The 17594-nt window shown below is 41.4% G+C and overlaps 1 protein-coding gene across 1 annotated transcript; it reads left to right on the forward strand.

Annotated features, from left to right (window-relative positions):
• Positions 1-8189: 8189 nt before the first annotated feature.
• inab (internexin neuronal intermediate filament protein, alpha b) lies at positions 8190-13050 on the forward strand. The gene is made up of 3 exons (XM_070984886.1): positions 8190-9265; positions 9808-9932; positions 10154-13050. Exons 1-3 carry the CDS (start codon positions 8219-8221, stop codon positions 10440-10442), a joined length of 1461 nt encoding a protein of 486 aa, XP_070840987.1. The 5' UTR covers positions 8190-8218; the 3' UTR covers positions 10443-13050.
• Positions 13051-17594: the final 4544 nt, after the last annotated feature.

Genomic DNA, 17594 nt, shown 5'->3' on the forward strand with positions numbered 1-17594 from the left:
GACATCCAAGGGGCGGGGTTTAATCCTGTCTATCAGGAGGAGGCGGGACGATCTGTCGTCGTGGCACAGACACGTGACTCGCATCTGTCATTGGTTGAGTACATTAATGTGTAGAACTGCATCTATTTGATTTGGTGCAGGGATTTATTGGATTTCGGTGAACCTGCGGCAGAGTAAATCAGTGATCTACCCAAGATGAAATACTATTATATTACTAACATTTGTTTACTCAACTAGAACAACAAAAATTGCAAGTGCACAAATAAAGTCAAGCACTGTTGTCTCATGTGAGCTGATTACTTAGATGCATTCCCATTTGTTCAGGTGCTGAAACATCTGACAACATTGTACTGTACCCCGTGGTGGATATATGCATACACAGTATATACGGCTATTCCATTACAATAAAAGTCCTGCATTCAATATCCTCTGAAAGTAAAACGTCCAAATGTATTATCAGCACAATGCAGCTGCTTCTAGTGTAAAAAGTACCAAAGTAAAAGCATTATTATATACAGTACGACATTACATTGTTAATTACTGATGCAACAATGCATAAGTAGCTTTTTTTTTTTTTTTTTTTTTTTACTGACTTTTTTTTTACTTGACTTTATACAGTTAGGTAGTTTATTCCAGGACCTTCTAAAGGGTCAACCATCTGAATCTGAAGGGTCCGGAGATAATTAATGGGGGAGAAAGGAGGAAATTTTAAGTTTTGCTTCACAGATTGTGGTTATTTCTGTAATCTTTGCTAGTTTTACATCTTTGGGCCTCAAACAGTCAATGAAATGAAACCATGTGAGAAGTTTAGAGGGGAAATGAAACTGCTAACAACTCATAGACATCTGGAACGTGACTAGAAGCCCAATCTACACACTGCTCTGTTTGTTCATTTGTTTGTTTCTTGTAAGGTTAGGTTATGTAAATTCTTTAAGGTGATCACAGCTGTCAGACAGTCCAGTAAAAAGTGCATTATTACTCTCTGAAATTTAATGGAATAGTAGTATAAAGTAGTATAAAATGGAAATACTTAACTAAAGTACAAATACCTCAAAATTGCACTTATAGCACTTGAGTTAGCATACCTAACCACTGTCAACCATTGGATACTACACAGCAGCTTTAAAACTAAATGTCAGTTCACTATCATTGTTACATTTCGCATACACCAGAGAGGAGAAACTACTTTGTTGCTTCAAATACTTTTTGAATATGTGCTATAAGCACAAGTAGGGTTTTTGAAAAATACCCCAATTACAAGCACAAAAAAATGCACAAAAATATACTCAGTTACAGTAACAGGACAAAATACAACCCAAAACATTTAGATGAGATTTCACCCAGGTCAGCATTTGAGGAAAAAGTCAAAAATGCATTTCTCCAGATAACTCTGGGAATGAAATATTTCCCATTGACATTGTCACTATAGCGACGTGCCTCCCCAGCCACAAGCTGATTTTGGCTTGCAAGACTTCATTTTATTCACACAGACTTCATTATCACAGACTTTACAACACTGTTTGATACCAGCACAGATTCCTGGAGAAAGGTAAAAAGGTCCTCCAAGGTATTTGTAGGGCAAGTCAGAGGCTCAGGTTTGAATATCCTGCATAAATATAATGCGTGTCATTCAGCTTGCACATGCTTTATTGAGGGAAATCGCTGTCATCTGTCAGCTCACCTGTTCATCCATGAATTCACCTGAACATTCAAAATCCAGAAGGCTGCATTCATTATTATACTTTATATGTTCAAGAAAAAATATGATCTGAATTTGTGGCATTGGCTGACTATATGTAGTTTATTATGGTGTATGAACATTGAAGTTAAGTAGGTTATTATAGATAAAATTCACTGCTCTATCCCCCATAGCTGTTTTCAGCCCTGTAAATACATTTGCCAAGTTCTAAACCTTGATGGTGAATCATGCATGGAGGCCTTTCATCCAGCTGCTGCAGCCGTCTTGTAACCTATTATGCATAATATAAGGTGAGTATCTGCAGTGGCATGCTATCTGCAATCATACGCTGCGATCATAAGTGCAGGTAAAGATAATGTGACCTGTGGCACCTCCAGGCAGCGTATGTTCTCAGGCTCTGACTGCATTGTTGCACAATTTCCACATGTGCACTGATACAAACAAATAAAAAAAATGACAATTCATGCATGTATAAAGCTAAAGAAATAAGAAACCTTGCATACCAGTATTTACAACCAGTAATAGCACCCACATTTTAGATTTGAATGTGTGTCCTCTAGCTAGCTGCTTTTTCTCAGCCTGAGGTGAATGGCCAGTAGTGCTGGTCGGCAGTGTCGTCTCTGTGCGCTCTACCCATTCATGTGTAAATGACAAAGACCACTGAAACTAACAGCATGCATAGACCGGTCAATGTCTCAGCAACCCAGTGGTCAAATATGATGATCGACACCTCTATTGACCAGTCAGAGTCAAGAGAATCGAGGGGCAGCACCCAAGTTCACCATAGAAACATCAATGATAATCCAGAAGGAAGTAACCCCAGAGATATATTGCATGAAGAGCAGCCCCCCCACTCTAGAAATCCCCTCCTCTTTATGTAAACAACCAAGGCCTTCAGACTCTCTGCTTTCATCTGATACCTGGCTTGTGTGGTTTGGAACTGAAAGTCTGAGGTGTACAAGGTGAAGAGAAAAGGAGACAGAACAGTCCCCTGTACTACTTTCCACAGTCTCAGACAGAACTTTGCCCAGTCGGACAAACTGCGGTCTGTCTGTCAGGTAGTCAGTAATCCAAGAGATTGTGGGCGCGTTGACTCCCATCACCAGCAGCTTCTCACCCAGGAGCAGCGGCTGGATGGTAGTAAATGCACTGGAGAAATCAAAGGAGGTTATCCTCACAGTGATGCTGCTACAATCCAGGTGGGCGTGAGCACGCTGCAGCAGGTGTATGATGGCGTCATCCACACCCAGATTTGTTTGGTAGTAGAGGGTCCAGTGATGATTTCACCTGCGGTCAGTGGTAGGCCAGGACCAGCCTCTCCAGCACCTTCACCATGAGCGATGTAAGGGCAATGGGTCTGTAGTCTTTGGGGCCAGATGGAGATTTCTTCTTTAGAACAGGAACCACGCAGGACGTCTTCCACAGCAGTGGGACTCTCTGCAGGCTCAGGCTCAGGTTGAAGAGGTGACCCAGGATCACGGACAGCTGGCTGGCACAAGTCCTCAGGACTCTGGAACTAATGTCCAGCATCTTTGCTGGCTTGTTTGTCCGTGAGACTTGGATCACAAATCTAGTTGAGAAACACAAACACTGGAAAACTGTAAGCTGAGGTGTTCAAACCCTTTACTGAATACAAGAAGAAGTACCATAGTTAAATGGTTTACAGCACAGTACAGTACAGTACAGCATAATACATGTCATATATATTCCTACCCACCTATATACATATTATGATTTTTGTAAATGTTTTTGTACAGTGTAATGCAACTCCTCACTGTTTGCATTTTTCTCTATTATTGCCATTTATAACATTTCCTGTTATAATGTGTCCACGTGTTAAAGCTAGAAACAATACAGATGATAATTTGTTGTGGTGATTTATATCAATATTGGTGTCATGACTGAAATTTTGCTCAGATAAACTTTATCAAGATCAGTTCTTAACAATACATTTTCAATTTTATTCTTCTAGTGTATGATTTGCCCATCAGAGAGAACACATGAATTCTCATGTACTTACATATCACACTGCACATTTGCCATGTATTACTCATCTTACTCATCTCAACAAAACACAACTCCCCACAATGTAAATCATTCAATTGTAGGGCGAAGACTCACTGTAACAAATTACTGTATTAAAATACAGGAAATTCTGTCTAGTAATGTACTTTTCTTCGTAAATACAGTTCAATGCTGCACATATCAGAGTAACAAAATATTAGGAACAGCAAACTAACGTCAAATCTTAACAGACGTAATACATCATAAATTATTTGTCATTTGTGTCCGCCCGTTTCTCATCTCAGTGAAGTCGTGTTGAATCCAGTCCCATCACCTCACTTAGCTCACAGTCAGTATAAAGATACTAACAAATAGGCGTAAATATTGTGGATCATTGATCGCACGGCGCAGCATCATCCATCCTGCTCCCGTGCTTTACTGATTGAGCGTGACCCTGTAATATATCCCACTTTATATTATATTTACATAACTTTTCTCTTTCTTGTTCACCACATGATGCTAACATGCGTGCAGGTGTTTCCAGCTAACGTTAGCTAACCCTTCAGCTGCTCAGTGGACAGCATCTGATATCTGTCTGTCAAAGCACCGTAACAATAACATGGCGATTTATTTGATTTTTATGGCCACAAGGTCGGATTTATACACAGCAACAAACTACGTTGAGTTAGCTAGCTCGATGATTCACGATCAACTCATGTTAATTTAAAAAAAAAAAAAAAAATTGATCGTCTATTATGTGTTACATGAGGGACTAGGGTGTGTTTTTTTTGTTTTTGAGCTATTTCATGTTCTTTATGATGTGTCGTGTTGCTTTTCTCCCCATCGTTTCTCATTATGATAAAATAGCTTACAGTATATTGAGACCATTGTCTCATAATGATGAGTCACAGACGTGAAGAAAACATCCTTGAATTTTCCTTTGTTGAATGCATTACGTGCAGCCAATCTTTACTTACCACACCAAATATATACTTTCTCTGTTATTACACATTCAGATTCAGGCTTCATTGGTATCAACCCCAAAGAGGAACAAAGTCCAGCGAGGGGACGGTGGTGTCCAAGAAGCAGCTGTTGATCTTCATGTGACTTTAGGCCACAACACATCTCCACATGGACCTCACTTTGACAAAGGAACAGCCCACACTGCAGCCAGATGGTCCTGTTATTTCAAGGTAACATGTCTCAAGTTCAGTATAGTTCACTGTAGTTGTCTCTTTTCTGCAGTTCCAGACTTGCTCTTTCACTTGCTTTTTATTGCACATGATCAAAACTGATGAAAGAATGGCACTGAAGGCAGGGTGCAGTTTGTTTGATAAGTTTGATATGAAGAAATTGTTGAAAACCTTTTTCACATGATTAATTACTCTCATGGATTGTATTTGGCAATCATTTTATTATTTGAAGTGCAGTGGCTACTGAGCGAAATAAATGTAATGGGATATAGACATCACTTGTCATAGTTCAAGACAAAAAGAAAATGAATTGAGGGCACGAAGACGAGGACATGCAAGCTGAAATCCTGTTCAGCACGAGGAATGGTGTTTTTATGGATCCTGTTTTATGTTTTCTACAAAAATGAATTGACTTTAATAAAAGACTGTAAGGCCATCACTTGTCCAGGTCATTTCCGTGCTCGCAGGGTTTTCATTCTTCATTCTACTGCTCTGTAATACAATACACCAGTAATACACTGGATATGGACATTACAGTAGGACTACTAAAATAACAGTATCATGCAACCAACCAGCTGACAGTATGATACTGTAAAGCTAAATATTATACAACACACACATTCTTTTACAGGAATAAACTGTTGTTATAGATTACAGGAGGTACTCTGCTGAATAGCAGTTTCATGCTGGCAACTAAAGCTGCCCATATTTACTGTAATTTAACAGGGAAATTTCTTACAGTGTGGGTGAAGGTTTGTGTAAGGGTTGGGCAAGCATGGTTAGGATAAGTCTCCAAGAAATGAGTGTAAGTCTATGTAATGTCCCCAGAACTGATGGAAACATGACTGCGAGACAGATGCAGAGGCTTTTAAGTATGAAGTTTGCAGACTTCATGGCTGGATTAACCTATTTGGAAAAATGGGCAAAATTTGCTGTTGGGCCCAACTCCTCTACATGACAGGCACCATCCCAGGTTTGATTTCTGGATGCCATTCCTCCCTTTCATCCTCATGTTTCCCTGTCCTGCTCCTGTGGTTAATTAAATGTTAGGCAGAGGGCCTGAATGATTTCTTTAGACCCAAAGGTGCAGACCAGAGAGGGAATCTATCAAACAAAAATAATTTATTTTAAACAAGAAATATACAACAAAAAACACACTCATAAAGAGTGGACAAAATAAACACAAAAAGCACTCAAAAGGAGTGGAGAAAGAACAAAGAAAAGCGCACTGATGAGGCAGGCAGACAAAATTGAAACACAGAGCACACTATGATAGCAGTCCAAAACAAACTCACTGAATGAATACTCACACTGAATGAAGAAAAACAACGCCAAGGATTCAGGACAATCCGGCCACAGGTAGGAGAGAGCTCTCCCCTTTTATCCTGCGCCTATAACAGGGTCATGTGCATCAGGTGTGCACCTGAGGAGGCGGAGCTGGCCAGGTGTAGAGACACACCCAGATAGACAGACAGGGGAAAAAAGACAGACAGCACATAACTTAACCAACATAACCTAATTTACCACATATTACCACCCACATCCATGTGACCTATCACAATCATCATAATTACGAAATAACAAATAAACAATCAAAAATAACCAAATTGCAAATATATAAACCATAACAAAAGGATCTATTAACACTAAATCCATTATGGCCATTACATAACAATTACTCACATTACACACATTAATAGGAGGCATGAAGTAATTAAAGCTCAATAAAAAGTTCAGAAAATTACTTTACATTTCTGTCTTCTTTCTTCCTCCCGATCCTGTAAATGGGTCATAAGTCAGTAAGACCAGAGGTTACTGGCACATAGCCTTATTCAAGAGTGATCTTCACCATCACTCTGTCAGTCAAGGTCAGGGTCAGAGTCAAGGTAGGCGTCACAATGTGCAACTGCCACTCTTCATCCAGGTTTGGGCTCCTGTAACAGACAGACCTTGGTTATTGGCCGGTCCATCCAGCTGCTCTTTGTCTTAATTTGCACCTGATGCACCAAGCCTCTCCTGTCTGGAAAGGTTTGTGGGATTCTTCCCATAACCCATAACCCATGAGTTGCAAGGTGCTGTGTTTTGCACTATAAGCACTATATCTCCAGGGACTAGGTTGCGTTTCACTCCTGACCATCTCTGACACTCCTGCAGTATTCCTTAAACCATCTTTTCCAGAGCAAGTTTGACATGTACTGGACCTGCTTCCATCGCCTCTGAGCGAACAGTATAATATACTGCGAAAATATACTGTGAAATATTCGTGGTTGCTTGCAGTGTGCCACAGTTTGACAACAGAGGGCAGCAAAGGCCTGTCAGCAGGACGCTGTTTTCAAGGAATGTGGAACAAAACCCCAAAGTCCATGACTTTGTGTGAATAAAGATCTTAACGTTTTTCTTCTTCTTGAAGATTCAACTCTAAACTCTCCAGCGACACCTTCAAGGCCAACCCGAGGACATAAGACGCAGTTTGTTGCTTCCACCTGTATGAACAAATCCATCTCCATACGGAGAGTCCTCACTCGCTCCTCTGCTGGTGGTCAGCGGGTGCACAAAAATCTCTCCCTTTCGTTCTGGAAATTTTCAGCATCTCTATTTAGCCTCATTGTCCCTGCAGACGCCCGAGAAGAAGAGGTGCGAAACACGCACGCTCCTTCATCATTTTAAAGGTGTAAAACCAAACATTTTGTCCAGGACATTTGGGGAATAATATCTTTGAATATACACAGAAGTTTAAAGCTCATCAGAAATATCATTTTGTGGAAAGTGGAACTGTAATGTTTTAGAGAGCAGTAACACTGTTAGTTGTCAACTACCAGTTGCAGCTTTGTACAACAGCAAAAAGTTTTGAAGCGCACCTTCGCCATTCTGCCTGAAAACCACTGGACTTTTAAGGTAGAGGTATCTCAATGTTTTTCTAGACACACTGAAAGCAGGCTGGAGGTCACCTTGACATCAACATCTTATGATCTGCTTCTGGAAGAACATTTCAGAGTTTTTTGTTTGTTTGTTTGTTTTAAGGGTAAATGTGCATCAAACACTGACGCATCACCACTGCGCCACAAAGGACAGTAGGACAGTTCCATCTGCTGCACACAAAGAACAGTGTCCAGAGCGCACATCTGGACTAATGTCAGGATTATAGTAGACTAATTATGAGCCGAGACGAATTAATGTATGACACAAAATTCACACTGATACCTGACGCATGTGGAACGAATGAGTCCTGATGTTGCCGTCGGGCATTAATTAGTGATTGGGTTGGTCCCCCTATATAAAGGAGACGCGCCCACTGCTCTGCTCTGTCTCCATACAAGCCAAGATGAGCTACGGATCTGAGGTCTTTTCCTCCTCCTCTTACCGTAAGATTTTCGGGGATTCTCCCCGTTACGCGTCCTCGCCTTCACGGACACCGGTGAACATGTCCTCTCGGGCAGGTTACCGCTCCTCTTCTCTATCCCGGAGCAACATTTCAGCCCCGATCTCGTACAGCAGAAAGTCCGGCCGCTCCTTCTCCTCCATGCCACTGGAGACCTTCGACCTGACACAGAGCAGCGTCCTCACCAATGAGTTCAAAATCGTCCGCACCAATGAGAAGGAACAAATGCAGGGTCTTAATGACCGCTTTGCAATGTTCATCGAGAAAGTGCATAACTTGGAGCAGCACAACAAAGTGCTGGAGACGGAGCTGACTGCGCTGCGCCAGCGGCAGACCGAGCCGTCCCGCTTGGCCGAGATTTACCAGCAAGAGATCCGCGAACTGCGCTCGCAGCTCGAAGAGCTGAACGGGGAGAAGTCCCAGCTCTTGATCGAGAGGGATGCTATTGAAGACGACCTGCAGAAGCTCAGGGGGAAATATGAGGAGGAGTTCCGTGCCCGAGAGGAGGCAGAGGCCACCCTAAAGGCTTTTAAGAAAGATGTGGACGATGCCACCATGGTGCGCCTGGACCTGGAGAAGAAGGTGGAATCTCTGCTGGACGAGATCAACTTCCTCAGGAAGGTGCACGAGGAGGAGGTGGCCGAGCTGATGGACATGATCCAGGCTGCCCAGGTGTCTGTGGAGATGGAGGTGTCCAAGCCGGATCTCACCTCCGCCCTCAAGGAGATCCGAGGCCAGTACGAGTCCATGGCGTCCAAGAACCTGCAGTCCGCCGAGGAGTGGTACAAGAGCAAGTTCGCCGACTTGTCCGCGCAGGCCAACCGGAGTAACGAGGCCATCCGCGCCAGCAGGGAAGAGATGAACGAGTTCAGGAGGCAGCTGCAGTCCAAGACCATCGAGATAGAGAGTCTGAGGGGAACCAACGAGTCTATGGAAAAGCAACTCCGGGATATGGAGGACAGGCACAGCGTGGAGATAGGAAACTACCAGGTAATCACATTTAAATTACTCGACAACCCAAAGATGATTAAAAAAATCATAACGTCATAAAAGTTGATTATTATTTCCATCGAAATGAATAGACTGTTTTTCATCTGTAGAAGTGAACGTCAGAGCAGTGATCAGATGAGGGGCAGCTGCTGCGGGTCGGGCTCTGTCCGTGGTGCTGAAAGTCTCTCCCACGGGACAGCGCGCTCAGCAGCTGCATCTGACAACGCCCACTGAGCGTATATGTGCTGCAAATGAGTAATTTCATCAGGTGTTGTTTTTGATTCAGCACTCCCAACTGAGAATATGCTTTAAGAACAAACATTTCAACCCAGTTTTGCTCTTAATCGACTCTAATCTCCAGCTACACATCGCACAGCCAGAGGTCTTTGTCTGGCCACTGTGATTCTTCCTCTGCCCACCATGTGGTCACAGATTATTATCTCTGACTTACTTTGTCTCTCTCTCTCTCTTTTTTTTTTTTTTTTTAAATCTAAACCCTGGTCCACTGTTCTTTTATTGCTTTCTTGATGTGTTTTCTTTAGGATAGCATGGCAGAGCTGGAGAATGAGCTGAGGACCACTAAGAGCGAAATGGCTCGTCACCTGAGGGAGTACCAGGACCTGCTGAATGTCAAGATGGCTCTGGATATTGAAATAGCAGCTTACAGGTATGCTGCTCTCTCAAAAACAACGCACACATTATCAGCTGTGATAAGTTCTATGACGTGGAGGTGAAAGAATTTAAAAGCACTAAGATAGAGATTTTCAGTGGGGAAAATGTCCCCCTCTCCCTTGTTTAATTGCTGTTCCTGTCCATTACCCTTTATCTTTATCTCCTCCTCTATATGTCATCCTTTCTAAACCCTTCCCTCCATCCTCCTCTGTGCAGGAAACTACTGGAGGGCGAGGAGACCCGCATTGGGACTGGGATCACCTATCCTGGCCTCGCCATGAGCTCAGGTGGTGGGCAAGGCTATAACTACCAGTCCCGTATTTACACCAGCTCCAGCAGGGGCTCCAAGAAGGAGGGCAAGGACGAGGACCAGCAGCAACAGCAGCAGAGCAAGTCTGGAGGCAAGGTGTCCCAGCGCGAAGTCTATGAGGAGACGGTGGTCACCACAAAGAAGATGGAGAAGCAGCAAGACTCCGGTGATATTCCCACCAATCAGAAAAATTAAGAGCCTACTGTAAGCCTGTTTTTGACCCCTGAAGCGTCCCTTTTACCCTGCAAACCCAAACCTTTCTTCATTTCCCACCCTTAAACAAACCCTGAGCCTTTACACTCAAGCACTTGTGGGGATCTTAGATGAAAGCTCTGCTTTCGTCTTTATGTTCTAATCATAGTAAGATGGTCATGGTTTCTATCTGAACTATTGTGTGCTGGATGTCCACAAGTGTGTAGAGTGCGGGACCTGGATGTTTGTTTTACGTAGGGTTTATTCCTCCTCATCCCGTTGGTCCCCCACATGTGTTCCCCAAAGGAAATCCATTACAACTCTACTGTCACTCTATTCAAAACCACACTGCATCTGTTCTCTCTCTTTCACACCCTCAGCATCAGACAATGACAAGCACTTAGGTAGCATCTCTTACAAGTACGGTCTTTCTAAATACAATACTCTGGTCTTTCACACTGTGGGCTAATGTTACATTAATATGTCATACTGACACTCAGTAGATGATAACTCTGGTCATTCACTATTACCACAAGCTGTGAGATATTCTCAACACATTCCAATGGAGGCACAAGTGTGCGAGTGTTACTGTGCACATTTCAAAAGAACAAAAGCTTCAATTCACACCAGCTGGTGTCAGTTATTGCTTCTACTTCCACTTATACATTACAAATAAAATTATTCTTGATATAACAACAATTTAGTAAGGAAGCACACACTCTACAGTTGCAGGAATCCAGACAAAAAAAAAAATATATATATATAAGATTGCGTCTTGCTGAGCCATTATTTTGAGTCTCTAAAAATGGAGTTTCTAAGCAAAATGTCTGCTTATATCTCCCATTGCACAATTTTTTTGATCACAGTTGGTGCACTGACAGTTTGGCTGTTGTCCAATTTGCTCTGCATGACAACAGTATGAAAGAGGATGAACAACCTCAGACTTCACTCTCCAAGTGGATTGCTGAAGCTATTTTAAAAAGATCTGAAGCCAACACGAAAACAAATGTATCAAGGATAATTTGCATGGTGTATGTAGATGTCATGCTTGCATGGAAATCCATCAGCCCATTGGTCATTTGACACAATTTTGTTGTTTAAAATTAAAAGGTTGGCCATCTACCATGCTGAGCATCATCATGCAAAACACTCAACTGTAGTAGACATGTGCTTGTTAGCCTGTAGGCTAGATTAGAGGAGGATTATCATAGCTCCCTCTGTAGGATGTGATTTAGGTAGGTTACAGATCTTTGCTGCTGATGCTATGAGAATAAGAAGGGAAGATCCTATTTAAGGCACTTATACAGGATTGTCAAACTACCTATTTGGAACAGTTTGCACAATGTGATATGAAGGATTCTGGGAAAAGGGAAGAAAAGATGCTCTAAAGGAGACAAAATGCAGGTAATATGATAAGAAAGAGGAAGGGATTTTCCTCCAGTCCGTTAGAGACTGAATTGTAAATTATGCTTTAGCACAAATGTGCAAGATTCTGTATGATCCATCCATGTAACACCATTACCCATGTGCCATCGATGATGCTTTTGTGCCCCAGAATCCATGTCATATCACTCAGCCAGAGGACAAACCAATGCCATCAACACGCAAAATCCATCTCAGATTCAGTCAGAAGCTGCTAGACCACGATGTGTTTGAAACAACTTGACCTCGCTCTTTATAACTGTGGCCATGACTGGATACAATGTCTGTTGTAGTACGACCTCACCACTAGAAATCCTTCAGTATGAGACTTATAGCTTGTTTTTCTGCTTGTGCACTGCCAACTTTAACACAATTATCTTATTCTATTGCTGCTGCTAGTCACGGTGATCCACGCCCTGACAAACTGCACTCACACAGAAAACAGAAAACCACTGACTGTCCAGCAGACTGCTCTGGATCAGGTTCCTTTTGTCTTACTTTAGGCTTGTGATAAGTATCTTAGTACTGTAGTGAGTGTGTTTATATCTCTACACAGTGGCCTATCATAACTGGAACTATTTGAGGGGCAAAAAATCTGAAAGTTTGGCAATTTCTTTTATGGATTGGTGAATTTAAGTGTAAAACCGACATAAAACGAACAAGAACTGAAAAATATAAGCAGCATTTTATAGTATGCAGCTATAACAATGTATGAATGGTTCATGGGTGCAAATATCAAGCGTTTATCTTTACACTGTAAACCAAAAGAGTTTTCATTGGTGCGACGTCTGAAGAAAAAATTTCACGACTACTTCTACAGCACTGCCAAACCTTTGTAAGTGCGCACACAGAACACCACTTCATGGAAAAACATCAAGTATTTTCTGAAAATAAAAAGTGTCACTGTTCCAAAACCAACAATCAAGATTTAGCCATAGAACAAATACTGTAGGATATAAAATGCCTTAAAACACCAGCAGCTTTTATTCTGGCCATGTGTGTGATGTGTATGATTCTGTTCAGTGGGGTGTTTAATCATATCTCTTTATTAGTATTTATTAGAGCTACCATGACTACAAAAGCATAGGGATTGAATGTAGTTGATGTGCTATTCTCTTTACTGTTGTTACTACTTATGTATTGCTATATGACACAATATGAATAAAAACTTGACATTAATGAGGCTGCATATGAGTTCATTGTGGTTATTTGAATGCTACACACACTTTTTAGGCAAGGATAACCTATTGATAAGTGTAGCCAGTCAGTCTGAGTCATCAGTCCAAGCATGCATTATCCATTAGCATTCCATTAATGGTGTTTTAATAACTTACCTGAACTCTTTCTTACTCCACTGCATGTATATGAAAGCTATAGTTACTATTGACTTTGCAGATTCAGATTAATAATACAAAATATTGTGAAGAAAATATGTATTATTACAGGTTAAGATTAATTATTGAGATCTGAGGGGAAATTCACAGGTTATGCAGCAGTACATAAAGTTATTGAAATTAACTCCATGTAAAACTGTAATATAAATATTCTTCCAGCATGTTCTCAAGTCTGAAGAAAAAAAATCTCTTGCTTTGATTTAGCTGTAAAGGTAAATATTGCTTTGCACCAAAAGTCACCTTGACCTCTTCCTTGGAGATATCCTTTGCTTCTCAGGGCCACAGTGCAGATGTGTACTAAAGAGATATGATGGATTACATGCTGCTGTACTGTACATTGATCTTTGCTCCACACACTTACACACACATACATACATACACACAGTCCTAGACCTTGAGACCCTGGGTCCATGGATTATCTCTGATAAGCTCATCTCTCCTCGCCCACCAACTGGGTGGGACAACCTCAGCACCGGGTGTGCATGTGTGACGCAGGTTGCAGTTCTTCAAAGATTTATACCCCTGCAATGCTGCTGAGTAGAAGGTGTGGTGAGAGACATCCACTGAAATGCCACTGTAAAAGCCCTGTTATGAAACAGCCCTCCCTGCTTTTGCTTCAAACTTGAAAAGTGCTTCAACTTTCTATTCTCTGTCTCACCTTACAGCCACCCTGCCCCTTCTTCATAACCCCCAAACACGAGAGTGTTATGAGGCTATAAAAACATATAAAACTGGACTGACTGTGACCACGTATACATTTTTGCCTCCTCTAACAAACTCTGGGATTAATTTCAAATTTATAGCTGCTTAAAGCCATCAGTGGGTGTTGCACCTTCAGTACCAATGCAATCAACATGCGCTGTAGCCAGCTGATTTCTCAAGTGTGTCATTCTATGATTATTGCACACATGCTTGTCTTAAAACAGAGGCTACCAGTATATTGACACAAACCAATTTTTCTCTATTGATTTCTCACACCTCATTATAGTAACATCTACTTTCCCCCTTTTTATTTTCCATTGGATAGCTTTAAGGTTGGAAAAATATCTAATCGCAAACTCTCTACCTATTGATTTGTTTCAGCTCTTTAAACCCAAGAGTCCATGTTTTTATATTTTTTATGTTCTATATGACTCATGCATTGTCTTGTATACATTTTCACAAAATTTTGCTTGTCCATATTCTGCAGTTTTGCAATCTCCACGTACAAATTAAAAGCAGCTAAAGTTCTGTGGGTCTTAAAAATGTTTGGATGCATGGTATGAGAGGTTTGAGAGGTTAATAAATATCAATTACACATGCACACTCCTCACTGACTGTGGCAATCTTTCCTTTTCATGGCTTCTCTTTTGGGACAAAGGAGGCTGTGTGGAGGGAGAAGCATGTTTTATGTTCTGTCTGATAGTAAGTGTCTGTGTGGGGTTGTGATGGTGGTGGAAATGAGAGTCAGGCGGTGCAGCGAGGAGGCCGCGGCTGTAAATTTCTTCGGTTTGATAGCGTCTCTCGAATCAAACCCATTCCTCTTCCCTGGACGGAGGCGTCGGCTCTGCAGAAATATATAAAATGTGAACGTGTGTGACCTTACAAACAGAGAAAGATCAGATACAGAAATACGTTTGTTTCTTGTCTTAGTGGCAGTTACACAAGAAGATGCTCTCTGTGTAGGATGTGTTAGCCTAGCTTAGCTGGCGCAAACAGGAAAAAAAACAAAAAACAAAAAAAAAACTTCCAGCTCCAAAATTGTCTTTTTACATGTTGTAAGTAGCTAGCTAGCTAGCAAACTCACTCATTAGACAAAACACAAAAACAAAAATTCAATGTGTAAATGTGACTAGCTAGCTTTGTGCTATGCTAAGCTAGGCTTTACACACCAGCTCGCACAGACTTGAAACTGCAATGAAACAAGCTGATTTCCTAAAATACCAGAGTATTCCTTCTTTATTCATTACACACAGAGAGGCAGACATTTTTCCAATACGCCTTTGGTGGGACTCATTGTGCCATTTGACCATGTGCCAGATGCTTGTGCATACTTCACTCCCTGTACCTGCACAGAAAGTGTTATTTTGTGAGTGGCTGGTGCCGTTGCCTTGGAATCTGTTGCTAGCATCCCGCTGTGCTTCAGCAGCCTCGGGGAATTACCGCTCTGAGAGCGGCAGAATTCACTCTCGTCCGCACGGGCAGACAAAGAGGTCTGAAGAGAGGCATGTGAAGGGATACAGGAGCCACTCAGCAAATAGAATAACAACAAACAGATTGAGGAGAGCAGATTTGTCACATGTAAGCTAATAGCACACCGTGGTAGATGTTGCATGTAAACTGGATGAGCTTAAAAACTGTGGAGGCAACAACATAAAAAAAGAAACACTTTGGTGACTATTTAGCATTAAATTACCAGTTCAATCTTTTTCCTTGCCTGGCAGAGAGTGCTGAATCATTTTGAGGTAGGCCCTGTGTGTGACGTGACGTTCTCTCACTCACTGTGGGTTGTTTTTTTTTTTTTTTTTTTTGCTTGGTGCTAATAATAGCAGAGGCAGGGCCAGAGAGAGCCAGACGTGCAGACAGACAGACTGTTTTTCCCTGAACAAAGGGGAAGGTCGTCGCAGCCCTGTGCTTAACCTCTGTTTAAGCGTCTGTGAGGGTGGATAGAGTGCTATTTCAACCTGAGAAATGCAATTACATTAGCCGGAAAATCCATCTCACTAATCAGACGCTGGAGTGGACGTGGCCGTTGTTGTTCTTCAAATATTTCTAATATTGTAAAGAATCGGATTGAGGTTTAAAGATTTGATTTGTAGAGCAAAGGTTACCTGATTTAATCTAGTATAGATGTGCTCCGTGTTTTTCTTTGTTTTTTAGTTTTATATTTTGACAGATCTCTTAAATGCTGGTTCAAACAGATATTCGGTTTGCACAGGTCTTTTATACTGAACAGACCTGAATAAAGCCTTTCAAGGACAAGCAGGAGTACTTGTTAATAGGTATAAAGCTACACACACTTATGCAATAATTATAGGCTACACCAAAACACAGAGTACTGACAGATATCTATGCTGATATGGCTAAATACATTTAAATACAACTGTGTTTCAATTAGACTACCAGAAAACATGCATGTAAAATGCATCACACAAGAACTATTTTAGGGTGAAATCTCACTCCTTTCTCATGTGTATTAAAGTGTGATTTATCATTTCCTCCAGTGATTGAACAGATTTCATAACGACCCACTGTAAAACCGGAAAACTTCTGATGAAATGTTAAAAAGGTAGATATTTTTAGGTTTCAGCTGGCTGCAACAAAAGCTGGAGAAGGAGGAAGGTCCTGTATTGAGAAACTGTTATGTGCATCCTGAGCAGCAGAACTGAAGCTTTGCAGACTGCCGTTGGATGCACTGGAGGCACAAAATGTCGCTGTGTAGATAAATCTGATAAATGAATCTGCCCTTCACAAATTTCAAACAGTTCAGCAATATTTTGATATGTGATGGCCATCAGTTAATAAATATCATACATGCTAGTCAAAGTCACTTATCTGTTACAGTTACTGTCTGTCAAACTTTCGTAGAGGCACAGTCACTGACTTGAAGCAGAAGTGCTGTTCCCAATTCAGATGGGACTCATTATATTGGAGGAGGCTGGGGAAGGTGCAGGAGTGCAGCAAAACAAGTTCAACCAACAGAGATCCTCTGTCCTTAAAGCAACCTTGTGCTGCAGTGTGCAACTGCTGACAGTATTGTCAGATGTAATGTGGAATCACACTCACATTAAGATATCCATTTGGATAATGGTTTATAGGTCAATAACAAGGCAATGGACTTATAAAACTCCAGCCAATTCCAGAAGTATATTTCATATTGGCTGTTTAAGATCTATAGTCTTACATAATACATTCTTGTTATTCTTGATTCAGACGTGGATAACACAGAAGTGCATACACAATTTTTTTTTTTTTTAGACAAATGGTGCTCCTAATGATCACATTGTACCATCATGTTTTAAAATGTTCCCTCAGCTCCTTGGGGGAGGTGAGAGGTGTGTGCTGCCGCTGCCTAATCCATAATAGAGCAGCTGAGCCCAGCAGGGCTTTCGATTCAGCATCCAGCCTGCAGACTATGACACAGCATTTTGAGAGTGAGAGATCAAAAGGAAATTGCAAGTATAAAGATAGAGCTGAGCTCAACCTGATGTTGAAAAGAATTCTCTCCAAGGCATCATGAGGGATTAAAACCCAGAAGTTAAGCAGTTGTAAGAACAGTAAGAGTAGTGAATGTGTCAGATGGAATAATTAATGAACAGGAGCGCAAAGCTTTGAAAAGGAGTGAGGCCTCTGATCAGTT

Source organism: Chaetodon trifascialis, chromosome 2 (genome assembly GCF_039877785.1).
Source record: "Chaetodon trifascialis isolate fChaTrf1 chromosome 2, fChaTrf1.hap1, whole genome shotgun sequence".
Classification (NCBI taxonomy): Eukaryota; Metazoa; Chordata; class Actinopteri; order Chaetodontiformes; family Chaetodontidae; genus Chaetodon; species Chaetodon trifascialis.